The sequence below is a fragment of the Leptonychotes weddellii genome, chromosome 8 (genome assembly GCF_054177405.1).
Source record: "Leptonychotes weddellii isolate Sample4059 chromosome 8, ASM5417740v2, whole genome shotgun sequence".
NCBI classification, from domain to species: Eukaryota; Metazoa; Chordata; class Mammalia; order Carnivora; family Phocidae; genus Leptonychotes; species Leptonychotes weddellii.
In genome coordinates this window covers 115,267,170-115,288,916 of record NC_138376.1, presented here as the reverse complement: position 1 = coordinate 115,288,916, position 21,747 = coordinate 115,267,170, and the positions used below count along the sequence as shown (strand labels likewise).

The following is a 21,747-nucleotide window of genomic DNA, read 5'->3' as shown; positions in this document are numbered from 1 at the left end:
CAGGGATGCATGGTCTCAGACATGTTTACCAAGTAAAACACTGACTTGAGGGGCGCCTGGGTGGCTCAGTCATTAAGCATCTGCCTTCGGCTCAGGTCATGATCCCAGGGTCCTGGGATCGAGCCCCGCATCGGGCTCCCTGCTCAGCGGGGAGTCTACTTCTCCCTCTCCCACTCCCCCTGCTTGTGTTCCCTCTCTCACTGTGTCTCTCTCTGTCAAATAAATAAATAAAATCTTTAAAAAATAAAAAAATAAAATAAATAAACACTGACTTGATGAATGAAAAAAAAAATGGGCAGAAGACATGAACAGACATTTCTCCAAAGAAGACATACAAATGGCCAACAGACATGAAAAGATGCTCAGCATCACTCATCATCAGGGAAATACAAATCATAATTACAATGAGATCCACCTCACACCTGTCAGAATGGCTAAAATCAATGATACAAGAAACAAAAGGTGTTGGCGAGGATGTGGAGAAAAAGGAACACTTGTGCACTGTTGGTGGGTATGCAAACTGGTGCAACCACTGTGGAAGACAGTATGCAAGTTCCTCAAAAAGTTAAAAATAGATCTACCTTACGATCCAGCAATCATACTACTTGGTATTTACCCAAAGAATACAAAAACACTCATTCAAAGGTATACATGCACCCCTATATTTATTGCATCATTATTTACAATAGCCAAATTATGAAAGCAGCCCAAGTGCCCAAAGATTGGTGAATGGATAAAAGAGATATGGTACACACACACACACACACACACACACACAGGAATATTACTCAGCTATAAAAAAGAATGAGGGGCACCTGGGTGGCTCAGTCGTTAAGCGTCTGCCTTCGGCTCAGGTCATGATCCCAGGGTCCTGGGATCGAGCCCCGCATCGGGCTCCCTGCTCAGCAGGAAGCCTGCTTCTCTCTCTCTCACTCCCCCTGCTTGTGTTCCCTCTCTCGCTGTGTCTCTCTCTGTCAAATAAATAAAATCTTTAAAAAAAAAAAAAGAATGAAATCTTGGGGCACCTGGGTGGCTCAGTTGGTTAAGTGTCTGACCCTTGGTTTCAGCTCAAGTCATGACCTCAGGGTTGTGATTTCAAACCCCACATCCTGCTACACACTCATCATGGAGTCTGCTTGAGATTCTGTCTCTCCTTCTCCCTCTGCCCCTCACGTGTGCATGCTCTCTCTCTCGCTCTCTCAAATAAACAAATAAATAAAATCTTTAACAAAAAGAGAGAATGAAATCTTGCCATTTGCAATGACATGGATAGAACTAGAGAGTATAATGCTAAGCTAAATAAATCAGTCAGAGAAAGACAAATACCATGTGGTTTCATTCATATGGGAACAACACAAATGAACAAAAGGAATAAAAGAGAAAGACAGACAAATCAAAAAACAGACTCTTAATTATAGAGAACAAACTGATGGTTACCAGAGGGGGTGGGGTGGGGGATGGGTTAAATAGGTGATGGGGATTAAGGACTGCACTTGAGGTGATGAGCTCCAGGTGATGTATAAAATTGTTGAATCAGTATATTGTACACCTGAAGCTAATAAACACTAATAAAACACGGCATGTTTAAAAAATTGAAAAAAGTAACTATAAATATATATATATACACATATATATAAAACCTGTATGTGTGTGTGTGTGTGTGTGTGTGTGTATAAAGCTTGAGTACTCAGCAAACTGAGGCATGTTGTTGTAAAAGTTCATAAGAGGAATACAGGGAAGACCCCAGAGAGATAGAGAGAGTCTGAGAAATACATAGAGAAAGAAGTGAAAAATGGAATTCATGTATGAAGAAATCCATATCCAGCCAAACTGACAATCAAGTGAGATAGAATACTAAGCTCTTTAGACATTCAATGACTCGATACATTTACTTCCCACACACCTATTATCAGGAAGCAACTTGGGAATATCTTGAAGTAAAATGAATGATTAAGTCTAGAAATAGGATCTTTGGGATTCAGGAGACCAGGAATCCAATACAGACATGTGTTAAAGGGAAGTTGCAGGGAGCTTCTGAATAATCAGCCCAGATTGAAACAGGAGGTTAGAGAGCTCTGGGTGGGAAGAAGGGAAGGTGTCCTGGAGGCAGGGGGTAGGGGTGGCAAATGGAACTAATGTTCTTATCTGATAATAATACTGAAAATATCAAAAATAGTATTGCTACAACGGATGTAACAGCATATATGAAAATTTTGATAGGTACAAATAAATCTAAACAAATTTAAAAAACTGAGGCAAGAATTAATTCCAGGAAAAACAATAAATTGAGCAAGAAATGAAATATAACCATGGTGTACGATTTGGATCAGCAGTCCATAAAATGTATATAGTCACAGTAGTGTAAACAGGACTACACATCTAAAATGTGGATACAACCATATTAGGAGGATGGGGAACAGAGGAGGAAGTAGAGGTGAGGGTGGTGGAATAAGAAAATTACATAATGTCTCGAAGAAATCAATCAAGAAATAGCACCCCGTGCATACTAGTTACAAGTAGTGTGGTGATTATCAGAAGAAACAGCTAACTGTGCTCAGAACATTTGCTTCTGGAAAATCAAACTCTGTGGTGGGGAGGGTTGGAATAGGAAGCTGCTGCTTTTCATTATACATCTTTTTGTGCTATTGGATTTTTAATTTTATACACATATCCCTTTAATAAATACAGTTTAAAAACAGGGAAGTAAAATCTAGGAACACATGTTTTGGAAAAACACCTCACCATTGTCTGGTGGTGACAATAAAGCACAAGGCCCTCAGAGCACATGATGAACACCGGGTGCTAAGACTTTCCAGTCAGAGTATCTGAAACTTCCACTTGACAAGCAAAACTTCCCTGTTTTCATCAGTGGGGAATGATGCTGGCTTTCTCCCTGGGTTTGTGGACAATGAAATAAAGGTGCTTAATATAACCCACAAGGAACCACAAAAAGCAGCAATGTTCTCTGCACGAGTACGTTTGGAGTTTTTCGCTGTATTCTTTTCATAGTTTGACACTATTTGTAAGATGTGAAAAGCTAGAGCATTCTATGTTGACGAAAAATGTGTGAAGTGTTAAAAAGAATACAGATCAGGAGATGATATTTTTATTTGACAAAGACTTAGCTGAACAAAAATAGAAGATTCCATTGTAAAATGCTGAATCATGCAAAATGGGTAAAGATTGTACTTTGCCCCAGCTGGGGGTACGTTTATAAGCAAAGAATGTCAGAGAGGCTAGGCCATGAGCCAAGGTACAAAGTTCTGAAGTTCTCTGTCTGGGCCTTCTGCGCATCACCACAGGAATCCGTGGTGTGGGCAGGGAGTTGGCAGTTTGAGCATGAAAGATCAGTAAGACCACAGGGTCTTTTATGAAGATCAACTATCACCCCTGGGGGTCAGGTCTTTCTTTAATCTTCTTTGCTCAGGCTGTGGAAGCATTTCAGCTTTGTGGAGTTATCAGGAAAGTCCAAAAAACTGAAATGTATGGTGACTAATCCCCCCCTTTAGTAATGCTCTTACTCAATGCAAAGCATATTCCTGTCAAGCTCAACTAAAAACTGCTCAAAGTAGAAGTGATTAAATTCTCAAGTAGAAGAAATTCACCTCTAAACACAGAAGAATGCTGATACCTTCACCACACACCCAGCTACTGTTAGCCAGCTTTTCGCTTGGGGAAATGAATCATAAGAGAGAAGACTGCACACCCCCATGCCTGGCCACACTGTGGGGGGCATCCAGGGTTCTCCAGAGGATGAGGTTGGGACTCAGAGATCGACTTCTCAGGGTGTGTGGTGTGGGGGGCAGGGGCTGAGGGAGACAGTTCTAGAAGAATGATCCCAAGGGCTTCCAGCCAGGGAGGCCATGAAGATGAAAGGCGGTGTTGGGGGCACGCAAGCTCAGACCTGGGTCAGGGAGTAACTGGGACCAGACAGGGAGTCCCTGCTGGTGGGCAAAGGGCTGAATCTGGGAGATCAGGCAGGGCAGTGGCTGGTGTCTGTAGACGTGTGGTGGGAGCCCCTGGGCCAGTGCCAGGCATGCAGCCAATGGGTGTCCCCGGCCTAGAGGGTGGCTGGATCTTAGGTTGGGAGACGGGAAGAGAGCAAGGAGGAAGAACCCTAGTGCTAGGAACTTGGGGACCTGGCAGTCTCCTGACGCACTGCTAGGAAGTGAGGGATCCTTGGGTGGTGGTCAGGCTTGGCAGAAGGCAGGGAAAGTGGGGGCGGAGTGGGAGGTTGACGCATGGCCCTCTGGTAACTGTGGCTTGGCCACGGGTTCTGAGATTGGTATGAGTGACTCAGTTCCAGGTCCAGGTTGTACCACACGGAGAGTGGAGGCTGCTGATACTCTTCCTGCCTTGGGCAGGACTGTCTCAGCAGCAGGGTGACTGAGCTGTGAGGAATGGGGGCCCCCAGCTCCAAGAGGCAGGGTCAGCAGGCAAGGGCCAGTGTGGGCTGGACCACCCCCGTGCCTCCCACATCCCAGGTGCTTCTGCGCCTTCACCCCTCCATGCCTACACTCATGTTATTTTCCTACCTAGGATTCCTCCCTCCATGTCCGTCTGATGAAAGCCTATGTACCCTTCCAGGCTTGGCACGAATATTTTCCCTAGGAAGTACTCCCCAGCCCTGTTTGTGATGGCTCTCAGGCTTTCTTGATCTTTATAGCACCCTTCCCCATCACTGGCGTATTGCAGACCCTCAAACATTTGCTGAATATGTTTGTTGAATTCTTCTGGTATTTTTGGCTTATATCTGCTATTTAAATGCTACTTTTCACAGAAGAGAAATATTTTTGGAAAGCTATTACTAGAAAATCAATGTGACTTAAGTCCTATTTCCCTGTTATTCTAAAATAATAAAATTGAAGATGCTTTCTCCTGGAGGAGGGATGGTACCAAAGCAAGAGCAAATTAATTAGCAAGTGAAAAATACATTTAAAAATACAGAATTCAAGGTCATTATTATTTCCAATAAAATGAACAATTATAGTTGAAATGGGTCAGATGTATACATACTTCTTAAGCTCTTACCTTCAACTGCAATACATATGCTTAATACCTGCTAACCTCTGAGTTAGTGATTAAATATGAAGAATCTTTAGGAGGTCAGAGGTTTATGGTGTCAGTGGTGGTTCCAGGGACAGAAGCTTGAATGTCTGTGGTCACTTAGGATTTAGGTCACTGTGGGCAGGTGGCTCAATCTCCTTGAATCTCAGCTTCCTTGTTTAGAAAATGAGACAAAGACTTTGTCTTCCTCAACTTCAGAAGATTTGTGAAGAATCCAATGAGCTATCTATATGAAAGTGCTTTAGAAACTGTAAACTGCTATGCAAATTATTATCATTCACGAACTGTTACTGCTTTTCTGACCCAAGGCTATTCACTCTGAGATGACTGTGCTATAATGAGTCTAGTTGTTTGAACGCAAATGCGCGCATGTGCGCGCGCGCACACACACACACACACACACACACACACACACAATCTAGTACCAATATGATTAGTATCTGAACCCAGGACATGGCTGGCAAACTAAAGAAATCTTCATGGAGAATACCGATGGCAGATGAACCAATAGCAAGAGGAGTCCTATTTTTATAAATGACAGTTGAGTTCTTTAAACAACTTCATTGGTCTCTGTAAATGGATAGCCTGAATTCCTCCCAGCCATAAATTGTATCTCTATGAGGTTCCAGAAATTTTTTGAGTTTTGTTGTAGCACAAAAGCAATAAGAAGTGGGAAATAACAGTGGGAATTAAAGATGAAAGACAGCATCGGTTTAATCCAGACATTGCAGAAAGATGGATTATTTTTACAAAACCAGAGTTTACAGTAATATATATATATATATATATTTAAACCCACATAAACTTATTTGATTGTAAAACTCCCTCTACTCTCACCCACCACAATGGCTCTCCTATAATGTAGTTTGGAATACTGCAATGAATTGTACTTGGAATCCTTTTGATATTTGGGATCCCGTTTTTAGTCCCCAAATTGGGCATAATTATACATCTGTGTTCAGGCATTATGTAAACTCCTGTCTGCAGAGGCAAACTCTATCAGGAAACTACTGGCAAGTCCTTGAGAAAGTGGAGACACTGCCACCTGCTGGACAAAGTTTATTAACAGCAACCTGAAGTGAATTTTGCACATGGGAAACAAACTATAAAGGTTTTTCAAGAACTGAATCTTAGGGACTTACTTAGAATAAAATCCATTAAATCTCTGGACACCCATCCTATATCTACTAAATACCATGATATATAACAGTCTGAAAAATTCAACATTCAGCACAAGTTAATGATAATTGCACCCAATCATATCCCAACAGAGGCTTTCATTTAAAGTTGAAATCTTAACTCCCTGATAATTCTGGCAAGAGTTCGGGCATACAAATGGATAACTAAAAAAAAAAATCCTCAATGACTTGGATGATGTGTGTTTTCAGCTTCTGAAGGTGTCACTGTAGTGATATTTCCAATACACTTATTCCCTATAATTGTTCCAGAAATAGGGTATTAGCCAGAATTTAATTGTTCCCCTCCTCTTAAGTCAAAAACACGATTTGATGCAATTTTATAGGTCAGCTATAACTGTCAAAATAAGTCAAGGCTCGTCATATATTCTCTCTCTCTTTCAAAATGTAGAAGTTACGAAGACAGCCCGATGTCCTGTTTCTCACACTTTCTCCTGTGATGTGGTTGGCAAGCTAATAACTAATTATTAATTCTTATCATATGTGAAGCTCTGGGCTTAGGGCTTTACACGGATTGGATCAGTTGTGTCTCATGACAACCCTGAGAAGTAGATTGTATTATTTATGCATTTTATACAGATGGGGAGACTGAGGTTTAGAGGAATTATACCTAGCACCCAGGCTGTCTACTCCAGATTCTGTGCTCTGTGCTCTTCTCGACAGAAATGCATATGGTACGGAAAGAAAGGGATGGACACCGTGACCAGAGAGTTTGAGCTGGTCACCTCAATATCGCTAGCTATAGCCAAGAGAGGATTCTGAACCAATAACCCTCCATCTAGGATTCTGTCATGCCCTGTAGGTGGCGACAGCCACCATAACTAAACTTGGAAATTATCAAGGCAATGGGGACTGTCCAAGGATTCTTGCTTTTAGGAGGGCAAGTACCCTATAATTGTGCAAACCAACAAAAGGTAGAACATGAAGCCTTAAAGTATTCTGCTTGATGCTTTAGTATCATAATAATGCAGCCTTTAGAGATCAGCCACCAAATATGCATTTACCCTGAGTCATATGGGCAGAACGAGGCAGAAAGAGGCTTAGAGGATCCTGTAACTCTCAACTCAGTGTTCTTTCCTTAAAGAATGGTTGTTCTTTATGATACATAGGCCAAGCTTTAATCACTTAGTATTTGTTTTAACCCAGCCTGGTATTTTTATTGAGAGATGGAGGAAAACTTGAATTTTTCCTGTAGCATACTATATTAAATTTTCTCTTCTACATATTTGCTATAATCTTCTATGTAAATGTCCTCAGATTTAAATACTGCAATGCATATGGACTCAGCATACATTACTGTACTCCTACTGAGAGGTCTAAATAGCATTCATGCATAGTAAAAAATGATATTTAAATTTGTAATCTATCATTGTTTATAAAAATATTTAAGTAAGAACATTTAAAAAAAACAAAGCACCCAGTTTATGAATGAACTCTGCAGAGTTAATATATAAGTCATTTGTTTGGAATTACACATTTTTCCTTTGTAATAGTTGGTGGTGAGAGTCTCAAGGCAGCCCACAAAAGTCTAGTAAATTCCCTACTGTGGCACCAATGTTTACATTTGTAATGGAAAAAAGTTGAAAATGAATACTAATGTAACGCTGGTAATGGAAAGTATTTAAAATACAAGGGAAAAGAGTTGGACACATGAGCTTTCAAGTCTCCAGAAAGGAGAAAGGTAATGGGGGTTAACGTTAGGTCATACAGTTCCAATGTCTGGACGCTAGGTGGCGCTACTGAACTATAACAGCTGGGTGATTTGCTCAGCCAGGGGACACTCATTTAAGGACTGTTCCTATCACAGATACTCACATGTTCTCTGTCTTTAATTAATTTACTTATTTTGGTTTCTAACACCACTGTGATTTTAGCTCCTACAGAAATTATGACTAAGAAAAACATTGGTGGGTCACAGCGTGTCAGTTTTTAAGAACGAAGGAGAAAAAGCATTCACGAACACAATACTCATGGCTTCAGGAACAGGTGATTTCCGCCCCTTACTTCCACATTTTGGTGGGTGACTATGGATCAGCCTCTCCACTTCTCTGGACCGGCTCCAGTTTCTCATTTTGAAAAGGTAAGTAATGAGCCAATATAATCAAGATTAATTAATCAACAAATCAGACTGTGTAGGCTGAACAAGAGAGGTCAGCTCCTCTTACCCAGTATACCTGTCTGGGGCTCGGTTCTCCCTAATTCAAACTCAAGCCAAGGCTGGGTGGCGTTTACTGAGTGCTCTCTCCGGGGTACTCGCCTCCACATCAACAACTACCCTCCCCTGGCTGGTGAGAAACATCTGAGCATATTCTCTTGGTTATTCACATGCCAAAACTCATTTTTTTTTTTTATTTTCCTCTTGAGTACTTACTAGTATAAATTTCTTTTGAGATATGCTAAATGGGTCTCCACAGAATGCATACATTAATACAAAATACTTTTTTTTAATTCCTAAAAATTAAGTTTCTCAAACATTCTCGGTAGGTGACAAATTTACTTGTCAGCATACTTTCCTGTAAGAATTGAACAAGGTAGGGGCAAAGAGTCAAACTATTATGTAGGGAGGTTATTAACTTCCTTATGCGGTAGGTTATAGAAACAAGCAGTACTGTCCGGAAGGAATTAAGGAATATCATTCCTATCTAGAATAAGCGAAAACCCATTTGACTACCAGACCTTACTATTTTTACTAGCTCCCCAAACAGTCACTGCTGCTAGTGCTTTCTCTTCGGTAATGAGACGGGTCTAAATACGTTTTGTATTGCTGGAGGGGGCTTACTAAAAATCAGCACGCACCTACATTTTTCAAAACAACAGGACAAGCACCAAAGAAAAAATGGCCAGTGAAGTGTCTGCACCTCAATCCAGCTCTGTGGCCGGTTAATCTACAATGATTTAAGGGTCTCTAGATCCCTCGGTGTCTAAGATTTTCAGTTTTTCTTCCCTCTGTTCTCTAGGCTCTTCAGCTATAAAATTCTTCAATAAAGGGCAAGAGCAATGATTTCCAGGCTCCGTAATCCGAGAATTTAGACTAAACGTGCTGACGAGGCAGCTCTGGTATGAATTCACTCAAGGGACTTGCTTTCACCTGGCTGACCCCAATGTGCTGGCCACGAGAACCTACTACAGGTTCCTCGGTTTCATCAAGGCTAAATCGTATTGAGAAGTGGGCCAGGAGGATGCGCTCCTCTCCTGTTCCCTGGCCCAGGGAATATGGCGTTCCTTGAGACAGAGCAGCTGTGGGACTGCTTGGCCTTTAGCGTCACCACAGAAGAATCTCTCCAGAAGATGCCCAAAAGACCACAGAGCATGGTGGAAAGCCGTGAGCAGTCACTCAAGGGTTCGATTTGCTGTATGCACACTGTGAAGCTGGGGTGGTGGGATTCCAAATAAGTGGCGACCAGCTCCACTCAGGCCCTGAATTCAGAGTTCTCCTGCTGAGTGTAGCCCCAGGCCAGAGTTCTGAAGACTCCCTCCATGCCCATGAATGACCCCCTTTGTGACTTCACTGTTGGAATGGGGGGGTGATAAGGGGCAGCCGGGGGGGGGCAGGTGTACCTGGAGGGTGGGTGCCGTGGGCAGTACAGACATATTTCACTATCTTAACCACGGATACCACTGGGCTGTGTGAACTGGTCATGTGTCGACTCTGGCCTTACAGAAATCTTTCATCCCGCCACACAGGAGTACCAGACAACCCTTACCCTCTCCAAGGCAGCAAGCCTCAGGGGATTTAATATACCGCTATGCCAAACTCAAAAGGACAAAAATCTTGAAATTATAGGTGGAAAGATCACGGCTAACGTCAAAAGAGCTAACAGTAACTCAGTTTTCAGAAATACGTTCTACTTTAACTAACATGCTTATAGATCATGGGACCAAGGCCCAATTTCTGAGAAGTCACGTAGCTAATATGGAGAAAATAGCTGAGAAGTCAAGATGGTAGATTCTGACAACAGCAGGTAAGTGGGCTCCTCGGGCTAAGGTTTTGATTTGTGGTTTATTTGTATTTAAGAAGAACAAAGATAAAAGTACCCTCACCCAAGTTCTCGGGGCTACACCCCAGATGCCGACTTCCCGCGTACTGGGCTCTGGCACCCATGAACGACAGCAGTTCCTGGTCTGAGGACGGATGATGTGTGTGATGTAGAGTCACCAAAACTCTTCTCAAATGTGGGGACAAGAGGGCATTCATTTGTTTTGACAACTACGTGTCTGCAGGATCTCGCTCACCTTTCATCTCACACTGCGTATCCCACACATGCGTGCGCACACACACATGCTCTACAATACAACGCAGAAGAGTGGAAATAACAATGAATGATCTAAGCCTTGTCTTCAAAAAGGTCTAATTTAGAGTAACACCCCACCTTGCACAAAGACTCCAGTTTATGTTATCTTCCGGAGCTAAAAATGGGTCACAGCACGGCTCTTGAAATTCTTTAAATTTTCCACTGTCGAAGGGGCAAAGGAAGGCCTGGTTTCAAAAAGTGACCGCGGTTTCTTCTGCTTCTAGCTATTCACACCCCATTTCCTGTTGAGGGGACACACCTGCAGGGCACGCGTGAAGGGTTGCGGTCATGGTCCTGCATGCAGGTGTGTCGGAATGTATCTCTGAATGAGAGAGCTGAGAGACCCGGGCAGCACCCACCCACCAGCCTGCAAACCCCTGGGGGTGGCCACCTCAGGGAACAGGATCCAGGGCTGCTCCAGGCAAAGCCGAGTTCACGTGGGCATCGCTACGTGCCAACGACGTGGGTGTGGCATGGGGTCCCTGCCCGGCGGAGGACCGGGAGGCAGCAGGGCTGCGATCTGCTCCTCAGTTCTACAAAGCGCAAGGCCACCTCCCATTTCAGGATGACAAGACAAAACAACAAAGAGACCGGTGAATAAGTATGCAAGGCTTGTGGTGGCAGCAGCAGATTAAGAAGAGGAAATGAACGATGTTGTTTGACCTTCAGGATCAAGTAATGATGAGAACAATAAATGATGGATTTCTGAAAGTAATTATATTTCTATGGGCAACCTCTGCGATTGCCCTGCTGCATTCCATTTCTTGCTTCTATTTGGAAACCACTCCATTTATTAGAGTAAAATCATAATTGCATTTTCAATTTGCCCCTCTATCCTATTGCCAAAATTTTATACGCCAGACTGCTTTGGCAAATGGAAGTAGGGCCCAGAAAGGGTATTAAGCTGTGGTTCCTTCACATTCCTGTTTCCATCAGTGGACTCCCAACATGTACACGTCTGTTCGCTGGCGCATTCCAGCAACACGCTCAGGACAAGGTCCATGCAGATGTTGCCAGTTGCACTTTCCAAAGGGAGAAATGGAACCATCAGGGCTTTCAAACATGGCAAGTTTAGGTTGGGACCCGAAGCTCCAGTTTTTGGCATCGATAGCTCGTGATTCTACCCTTCCTCTGCAAGCCAGCGGCAACCTCTCTTCATGAACAGATTTCCCTCCTTTATTGGCCCGAGTCCCGTTCAAGGTGAGTAACCCTCAAAACGCCAAAGAGCCTCTACAAAGGGAGTTACCTGGGTCTTTGTAGATACTGAGCACACCCTTGAAGTAATGAGGTAAAAATCTTTCCAGTAAAAGCAGCACATCTTCTAACTCTTCGAGAATCCCCACAAGCAGGAAGTTTTCATTCACGTTCAGTTTTGCTCTTTCAAGGGCCCACTCACCAGGCTCCCTTTATGGATATAAAAATGATTTTTCAATTAGAGATTCATTTTCGAAATGTGGCAACAACATGCTGAAAAGGTATCTCCTCTACCCACCCACCGCCGTTTGATCGAGTCCAAATCCCATTTCCTTCAAGGACCAGGCCTGATGTGGCCACCTCCAGGGGTCTTCCCGCTGCCACTAGCCTTTCCCCCCTTCTGACCTCTACCATGTTCACGGGTTGGCACTGCCTCGCCCAGGGCCTCAGGGGGCCTGGCCGAAATATTTGTTAGAAGGAGGATACAGACACAGGCCGTAAGGTCCTATAAACGCTAATCAAGGGGCCATTAGAATGGCTTTTTAATAGAAGGAGCAAACCAATAAAGCGAGGGGTTTTGAAATCATGAAACGTACTGATACGGTATGTCTATCGAAATCAAAATAGGTATCAGGTCATGTTTGCTCATCTTATTCTTTTTTAAAGAGTTTAAAGACAATTTTTTTTTTCTTAAATTACAGAAGGAAAACAGCCTAATCTCATTTGCAAGGCAGAGCTCCGAGCTAACAGCATTTACGTTAGTGGGAAAGGACAGGAGTCACAGGAGCTGGGCTCTAGGCCTGGCCGGCATCCATCATCCAAGGGAATTGGGGCAAGCCTACCCAGCTCGAGTAATTGTCAAGGTGGAGCGGGGGATGTTGTGAAACAGTTTTGGAAATCATCATGTGTGTACCAGGATAAGGCACCACGAGTGCTCTCCCCAAGATTAGGAAATATATAATTTAAGAAAATACTTGAGGGAGTTAGAATCATGCTTCTCCGAATAAATATCTTCACTGTGACAGAAAGTCATCTGGCCCCAGATCTTCCCAGTGTCTGAAGCACTGACCGTGCACCAGGAGACATTTATACAGGGGTGAGGGTTGGAGGGGGGAGGCCTCCTGAACTCAGGAAGTTTATGATAAAGCAGAAAACTGACACTTCTAGTCCTAGAATCCGGACCATAAACAAAGTCCTGTGTTATGGTAAACTCAGCAAAGCAACAACAACAACAACAACAACGCCCATGGTAATTAAGCAGTGATCAGAGTGCGAACAGAGAAGACAAGGGATGAGCTGCCCTTCAGAAAGGGTTTCTTCCCTTGGTCTTTCAGGAACACACTGACCTTCTCATCAATGTTCCCTTTGGGGGGAAAATGTCAATTCTGGTAGAGGGTTTATTTTCCCCCACATGAAGATAATGTTCATTTTGCATTACTGCCATTTCTTCTCAAGGCTACATGTTTGTCTAGTACAATGGATTTAAATTGTAGCTAGACTAGATTCCCCAGAATTATCTGCGCCCCACCTCAGAGACTGTGATGAGGTGGAGGATCCCGGCAAGGGCCCCAGGGATGCTGATGCAGGAGGTGGGCAGACCAACACTCTGAGAGTCTTACTATCTGAGTCAGTCATGTTCTACAGAAGGCCTTGCATCCAAGTAAGGCTGAGGGGCAATCACTAGAAAGTAATTTTTCTACTAAGTATGTCTCCTGAGAGAGACACTATTGACTTTCAGGGGTGAGCACCCGGTGTTTCAGACCCAATTAGATAGGGCACGTGGGCAAGAACAGTTGCAGATGGAGTAGAGACACTACGGAGGAGTAGGGTGGGTGCTCACCCCTGGTCTTTACTATCTCATGGGCTGAGCAGTGACAGCTATGAGTTCAGAATTTAAAAAAAGGGTTCAGTTGGCATTCCAGTTACACATCTTGATGGGGTGGTCCCAAGGCCTCTGTCAGACCTTGATCTGTTAATTTCATCATTTAGAGGACACTCAGAGTCTCAAATGCAATCTTTAAAGATTAACAGTAAACATGACCTGAATTCCAGAAGGCCGAGAGACTAGGCATGCAAGAGATTCCCACACAGTGCCAACTGGTGGCTTTCCTGCCATCGTTCTCCACCATAGCATGCCACGAGTCTGTGTTAGTCTTTACCTGCATCTGGGATGCTGTCCACAAAAATATGGAATGATGTAAAATAATCTGGGGTTGGAACACTCAGGATAGTTTTCAAGAATGCACTCATTGATATCCTAGAAGAGAAAACACAGCAGCAAGATGTCTGGCTTTGTCACATGCCATACAGGGTAAGTGAAATGGATACTTCAATTACATGGGCAAGCCTTGAGAGAATTCATAGATTTCATGAGAAAACTTTCTTGTTGCCTTTTTGCCTCCTGTTCCACTGGCCAGGTGCACATGTGGTCTGAGCATTTCCAGAAGTGCTTGCTCCATTGAGTAAAGTGCATTTGTGCATTTCCCAGTGGCTGGAAGTCTTTAGCTAGATGACAAGCATCTTGACGGCACTTCTCCCCAGGGTACCCACTACCCACTGCATCCCAGAAGTTACCAGCCCACTGGGATGCGGTCGGCACTTAACAAATATTTGTTGAGTGAATGTCCTGTGGCTTAATTCTTCATTCATTCTGACTTAATCAGAGATCGCTCTACAGCTAACCCTACAGAAATATGTTTCCCTGTATATCTGTACATCCAACAAATAATAATACCTACAGCAGTTACATAAAGGACTTTGTAGATTTTGGAGAGGCTGTAAAATGATTTCTAATGTCCTATTAGGTTGGAGAGTGACGGGATATTTGTATATACTCTCTCACTTTCAAAGGCAACACTTGAGATTTCCAGATTTTCTGTTTCTCTTCTGGGAGGTTGAAGATTGTGTCTCTGTTAGCATTATAAGGACTTACAAGGGCTTGGCGGGTGAGAAGAAAGGCTAAACATCAACTTTTATGAGGTGGGTCGTATTGGATACCCTAGAAAAGGCACGCCTGGTTCTTAAGTATTTCTAAGAAGTAACGATAACCCAATTTACAAATAAACCAAACAGCCATGGGATGTTTTTCCAGAGACAATACTGGCAAGGCAGGTCAAGAGAGGACAGAACTTGAAAACATGGTCACATTGTTGATGAAGTTTGAGTCAGTTGACGCCCTGTATCTGATATGATTGGGGTAGGTGGTTAGTTATTAAAAATTTTTTTGGTTCAAGTTGGGAATCAGAAAAATGTACCATAAACTTTTTTTTTTTTAACAACTCTTTCTTTCCCTCTCATACTTCTTTGGTTTATATACCAATTAAATAAATTACACAATTACAATAACAAATTCAACTGGAATAAACAGATTCAGCAACAAACACTCTAGGTAAGTACTGGGGTCTCCTGTGGGAAGCAGGGTTACACCACAGCTCCCAGGGAGGAATATACTAGAAGCAAATGGAGTACATCAGTCCATCCAGCCATGGGTTAAGTGAGGGGTGGTGAAGAACACTTTATTGTGTATGAAAATCCAGTAAAAATGCATGTTATTAGACCCAAAATCTCTTTCTAAGAAGAATTTGACACAGAGGCGTATATAGGTCGTCCTCAACTTATGATGGGGTTACCTCCTGACAAACCCTTTGGAAGTTAAAATATGTTAAGTTAAAAATGCATTGACCACACCTAACCTACCGAACATCGCAGGTTAGCCTAGCCTAGTTTAAACGTGCTCAGAACGCTGACATTAGCCTGGGCAAAATCATCTAACACAAAGATTATTTTATAATAAAGTGTTAAGCATCTCACGTAATTTATCGAATACTGTACACAAAGTGAGAAACAGAAATGGTTGCATGCGTGCAGAATGGTTGGACCCTCCTGATCATGGCTGACTCCTCACTGCTGTCCAGCATCACGAGGGAGGCTCCTCCTGCCTATCGCTAGCCCAGGGAAGGGATCCAAATTCAAAATTCCAAGTACAGTTTCTACTGAACGCATATCGCTTTTACATCACTCTAAAGTCAAAAAATCGTTAAGTTGGACTATCTTAAGTTGAGGACCATCTATATAAGGATATTCATTACTACAAGATTATTACAACAAAATATGACAGAATTTAAATGTTCACTGATGGGGGACTGATTCACTGAGAAGTTATGGTACATCCTACAGTGAAATACTGGGCACCTGGGAAGGTTAAGGAGGATTTACACATACTGTCCTGAAAGTGTCCGCCATGAATATTCAGATGAAAAAAAAACTGATTACAGGACGATATGAAGATGTCGGACAATATGAAGATATACATATATGTTTGAAGGATAAATACCAAGCTGTGGTTATTTCTGGCAGTAGATGTAAAAGGTGGGAATACATTGAACTTCAACTTTATTCAATTCTGAAATGTCATTTTTATTATAAATGTTTTATGTAAAATACCTTAAGTAAAAATTATTTTATATAAATGCTACTATTATTATGTGTATTTTACTTTTATCATCAGAAAAAAGGAGATTTGCGTGTCGTAGAACAAATCAAGGCTTGTATGGGAGGATGACTGGGCTTTGCTGGAGGATGCTTTGATCTTCCTCACAGTCCGGGTGACCTCTGGCTGCTGACACCCCGGGGACCTAAGCCTTAGGTCAGAGGGACCCCGTCCGAGGGAAGGAGCCAGGAGCTAGGTGAGCAGCAGAGCACAAGGGATCTCAGGCCAGGGCAGGGGTGATCAGAGGCAGAGGATCTGTCTGCTGAGGTGGAGATACCACACCAAAAGGCTTAAGTAAATTGGTAGTGGTTTAGGGGGTGTCAAGAGATGTGTCCAATACACAGTCCTTGCTTCCTCTCCCCTGGGTGGTGCCACCGCCCCACCCCAGAAACCTGCATTAACGGGAGGGGGGCGGGCAACAGAGCCTGCCAGAGCCGCCCAGAGACCCCACAGCACCTCTCCAGAGCTCACGTTATGGTTTCCTCTGAATCAGAACCGTGTCATCATTTGTTTAGGTGGGAAGTCCGTGAGAGCACAGACTGTCTGTTCGCAGTGTCTCCAGCACTCAGCACCCTGCCTGGAAAAAGCAGCGGTGCAATAAATATTCAGCGAATAAATGAACAAATGGCAGAAGGAAAAAGCCAAGACACACAGCCATGATTCTGTGCCCGGCGACCTTGGCCTGGAGCTTGCAGGAGTGGGCAGAGGACATCAGCTGGCGGGGGTGGGAGCAGGGAGGGCTGAGAAGGTGCATGGACCTATGAAGGTCATTTCCCTACTGGAATCCACAAATAACTCTACGTTAAGGTCAATTTATGGGAAGACATACATTCCTAGTTTAAGAAGTGCCGTTAGCAATTTTTCTTTTCTTAGATCAAGGCAAGTCCCGGGGGATCTCAGAGTTCCATTTGAGCCCATTAGAGGTTGATGAATGGTGTTGACCACAACCATCCTACGGAAATGCTATGGGAGGACATAAAGAAAAGATGACTCAGGTGTAAGGTCAAAAGGAAGCAGAATGGGAGCCATGGAGACCCACACACTGAGCTGCCTGCAGCTTTGTCACAGTGATCAGTGACACTTCCCAGCAGCTCAAGGATGAGGGGCCTCAGGAAATCGCTTCTGGCCACTCACACCATCCACTCTTCTTCCTGGACCTGAGACCTGCAGCGAGTAGCCTTTAGTGTCCAGGGAAACTGCAAGGGACAGGTGTCAACCCAACTTTCACAGAGTGCCTTGCGCTGACAGGTGTCACTGATCCCCCGGGACCACTCCGGTTCTCCCTCCACTGATGGTTTTATTGTTGGCGTTAAGGCTTTGCTATCCTGCGTTGTTTCAGGCACCCTTTTACGCTGGAGTTCTCTTAGTACATATACATATGTATGTATATTTAAATGATTATGCAACCTCATTTTTTCTTTCCATGCAGTGCTTCTAAGATAAGGTTCCTTTAAATAACAACTTTAACCCTTACTAAAGATTAAAAGTTTTGCTCTAGGATGGTCATATTCTCATGTTATTAGGGAAATGAGGCATCTCGATAAATGAACATTCCAGATAACTAAGAGAATCCTTTTAATTGCCAAAACTGCCAAAAAAAACTAGATCAATTTTGTTGAAATTTATTCTAAACTGTACTATTTTAAAAAGCGTCCCCTTAGACACTCTAGGGTTTTTTGTATATGTGTGTGTGTGGGGGGGTTCATTTTCCACTTTGATCTTACAGGGAAATCATCTTTTATTGATTTGTTCCTGAACGTTTCACAGGATGGACTGTGATGAACGATTCTCACCTTCTGAGTGCCAAGGGGCCCTGTGGGCTCACAGGAAGGGCCGCTCACGACATCCAGACCCCAGAGTCACTCCTGACCCCTCTCTCACCTGACTCCACGTCCACTCAATCGCCGGGCTCAGCTCTGGTTTCCTCATCTGCATCCTCTGACCTGTTCCACACCCCCGCCCCTGCTCAGTGCCTCTCCGGCTAGTTAGTATCTCTTCCTTCGGAGACTTCTCCCTGAATGCATTCTCCACGGCCCCAGGAACTGAGGGGAAATGCACATTCATCCATGTCACTCCCCTGGTTCAAAACCTTGAATGACTCTTACAATGCAGTGGAACTAGCAATCAGTTAGGGCACCTGTTAATAATGCTAATTCCCTGGCCCTACTTGCAGAGTGTTTGATACACTAGGCTTGTCTCAGATAAGGCTCGGAATCTGCACTTCAAAGAACCTCTGATAATTTTGAGAAGAGGTCACTCTCCATGAGCTGCCAACACTCTACCATTAGGTGATTCCATGCTTTCGCTCATCCATTTCCCTTGCCTGGCATCTCTCTCTGCCTCCTCCCAGGGTCCCAGCAGCAGGCTCATGTTTTGGAGCTGTTACTGGCTGGGTGAGTACCAGCACATGATAGTCCACCGAGCCCTGTCACTCAGGTCAAGGGAATGAAGGCAGCTTTGACCAAGGATCTCTTCCATCCTGGTGCTTCACTGCCAGCCACGTCTGGTAGGTGGGGTCGCTGGGACAGGCCTATGGTGCCTCCCCGCAGGGCACAGCCTCCCCATTGTTGTTGGAAAAGTCCCCGGAGCTGGGTCTGCTCCCAGCGAGCCCTGCCGGTGGCCAGAGGTCTGCTGTAAGTAGGACTCTGTAATGACACCCACAAACGGATTCCCATCTGCACCCAGTGCCACTTGGTGTCCCCAAGTGATCTTCCGCCTGACCCCTGGCAGGGGCTCCTCCCTGTGTCACCACATGCTCCCTGCACACTTGAGCTTGTTCTAGAGATCAGACCCTGCCCTGGAGTCATGGGTACTCCCTCCCCACACTCCCAACCCTGCTTCCTCCTCCTCACCCCATATGGCCAGGCTCCCGCAGGCCTCTGAGACAGTAAGTTGCCTGTTTATTTCTGTGCACAGAGAGAACTCGACAAATGCTTCCTCTCGTGGTTCTAATTTTGGAAAGAGTGGAAGGATTGAAATCCCAGGTGGAGTTAGTCTTATCACAAAAGGTGAATTTAGAGACTATTCCTATTTTATTTATCCTTTTATATAAGACAGCACCTTGTCTAAAAACTACTGAATTGAAAAAAGACTTGCTGGTGTTTTTATATAGTTCCCCGCCTATAACATCAGCTTTCTCTGTATGGCCTTGGGGTTTAGAAGACAGAATTTCTGATGCTTTTAGCAGCACAAACCTTGGGAAGCCACATGCAAAGCTCCCCAAATGAGGTAAAGGAGATTGGGGTTTTGGTCTCAGCTTGGTGATGAATTAGCCTGGTGTCTTTAGCTAAATCATGCTATCTTGAGCCTCAGTTTCCCCTATCTACATAACACAGGGCCGAGCCATATAATCTCAGTCCATGAAACTGTATTGATGGGCCTGTTCCTCAAATTAGCTAACTTTTAAGAATAGTTTTGTAATCAGAAGATCTAGAAAAAGTGGTAATTTTTTTATTCGAAAATTTATGAGTTACTAAAAGGCTTTCATTCAGCATTTACGATCTAAACTCTTCACCTTTCAGGGAAGGTGGAGAGGGAAAAGCCCTGAGGTTGGTATCAAACAGACCTCTGTTCAAATCTAGACCGTACCATTTAGTAGCTGCGGAGTCTAGCCCATGTCTACCTCTTAGAGGCACAATTTACTCATCTGTAAAATGGGAACAATAATACCAAGCATCACTGATCCTTTCCTCAGATTGAAAATCATGTATGCAAATTATTTTTCCTGCCACCCAATTCCATCATCTTCAGCATCTCAATTCCTCTTTCCTTTAGCTTATATTTAAAAACATGATTACTAGTGATCGCAATAGTTTTAAAAATAGTGACATCAGCTAACTCATAGAGAAAACACAGAGGAAGGAAAACATGGAAATATGAAACATGCTATTTGTGGTGAGCCAAAATAACAAGATAATTTGATGGAAAAACAAAATGGTATTATGCAATTACTTCTCATGATAACTCATTCTACTCTGCACATCAAACAAGGTAATGATACTTTGACATAAAAAAGCTCTCTTTCAATGTGGATTGAACATCAATCTGGGAGCCAGTCTTCACACGCTAAGAACACAGACAGCAGGAAAAAGTTGAATGGTAAAGTAAAAGACACACTGAAGGATAGCTTGCTGTGCTGGAGGTGACTGCCAGTCCAACATGGCCGCGTTGTCAGTGGGACAGAGAAAAATTCCCGAGTGTCAGTCACCATGGTAGAAGTACCTGAATCCTTGCCCTGTAGACGGACTGCGGTAATCAGATTACAAACTTAATGGTTTAGTCAATTTGGAGAAATGGAATGGGTGTGGTCTAAGCCAACTTTTATTGCACCTTACATTCTTCCTTGTAAGCCTTTTTAAGCCTTATAAAGAAATCTGAACCAGAACCAGAAGAGTCAAGTAAGACTTTTTAGTGAGGCTTAATGGACTTGAAAGTGGCAGATGGCCAGACACCAATGTTCTCTCATTTCATGCTTATGCCAGGCATGAATTACTGATGACACACTCTTTCTAGTAGTGAAGGGAATTGTCCTTCAGAATCCTTCTCAACACAGCTATCTGGGACCAAGCAGAGTAGCACTTTGTTCCCCCTTGATCAGCAGAGTATGTGATATTGGATAGATAACATCTATGACATCTGTTTTGGTGGCTTTGTGGCCCTTTACACCAACACCTTCTGAGTCTGTCACTGTGTATCTGATTGCAGGATGGCAGACGAAGCAGTGTGGTGAGTATAAGGCTACATTTATTTTAGCTAATATTCTTACTCCCTGTGGGCTCTAGTCCAATGGAGCTCCTGAAACAGAAACACTTACAGACATAAGGACAAAATATGTTTTGAAGTGCTTCCTTTGGATTCCCAGATTGTGAATTTCAAGTTTCTATTAAACTAAAGAAAAAGAAGTCACAGCTTTATCCTGAAACGTTTTAAGATGAGGATAAATCCTTTATCTAGATCAGTTTTCATTCGATTTCAGTAGACCCTTTTTAATTCACTGCAACAAAATTTACTGAGTACTCAAGATGACTTTCTGCAGGGTCCTGTACAGGCAGTAAGTGCTGCTTCCCAGAAATGTCTTTGCACTTCTTCTGCCTAAACACAGTGGTATTAGAACAAGGAACCATGGTCTTTGAGGTCAAGGAGTTTGGGTGCTTACCAGAGATATGGAGACCACAAACACTGTGATTTCATAAAGAGCTGAAAAATCTAGGGAGCCTTACCAAACAAAAATAGCAAAATTCAGACAAAGACTATCTGACAAAGACTTCTATTTTTATGGCAAAATATTTATCACGGTATTGTTTAAAAGATAAAAAATTATAAACTATTCAAATATAGAAATTAGGTAAGCTATAATATAACTAATTGTAAAATACTTGTAATCATTTAAATGTTTACAAAGCATACGTAACTATAAGAAAAATGTTTATGTGAGAAAATCAAAATCAAAATATATATGCAATAGGATTACAACTCTGTTGATTCTTTAAAAAAAAAAGAATAACATGGG

The 21,747-nt window shown here is 43.1% G+C and overlaps 1 protein-coding gene across 6 annotated transcripts in view; it reads right to left on the bottom strand.

Moving 5' to 3' along the window:
- UST (uronyl 2-sulfotransferase) overlaps positions 1-21,747 on the bottom strand; it is a 331,541-nt gene that overhangs the window by 77,002 nt on the left and 232,792 nt on the right. For all 6 annotated transcript variants that reach the window (XR_014147993.1, XM_081829140.1, XM_081829136.1 and 3 more), the window contains 2 exons: positions 13,909-14,006; positions 11,802-11,959 (listed from right to left, as the gene is read on the bottom strand). Coding sequence is in view for 5 of the 6 variants with exons in the window: in XM_081829140.1 (XP_081685266.1) it covers positions 11,802-11,959; positions 13,909-14,006 (256 nt within the window). In the remaining variant the exon portion in view is untranslated. The remainder of the gene's footprint in view (positions 1-11,801; positions 11,960-13,908; positions 14,007-21,747) is intronic.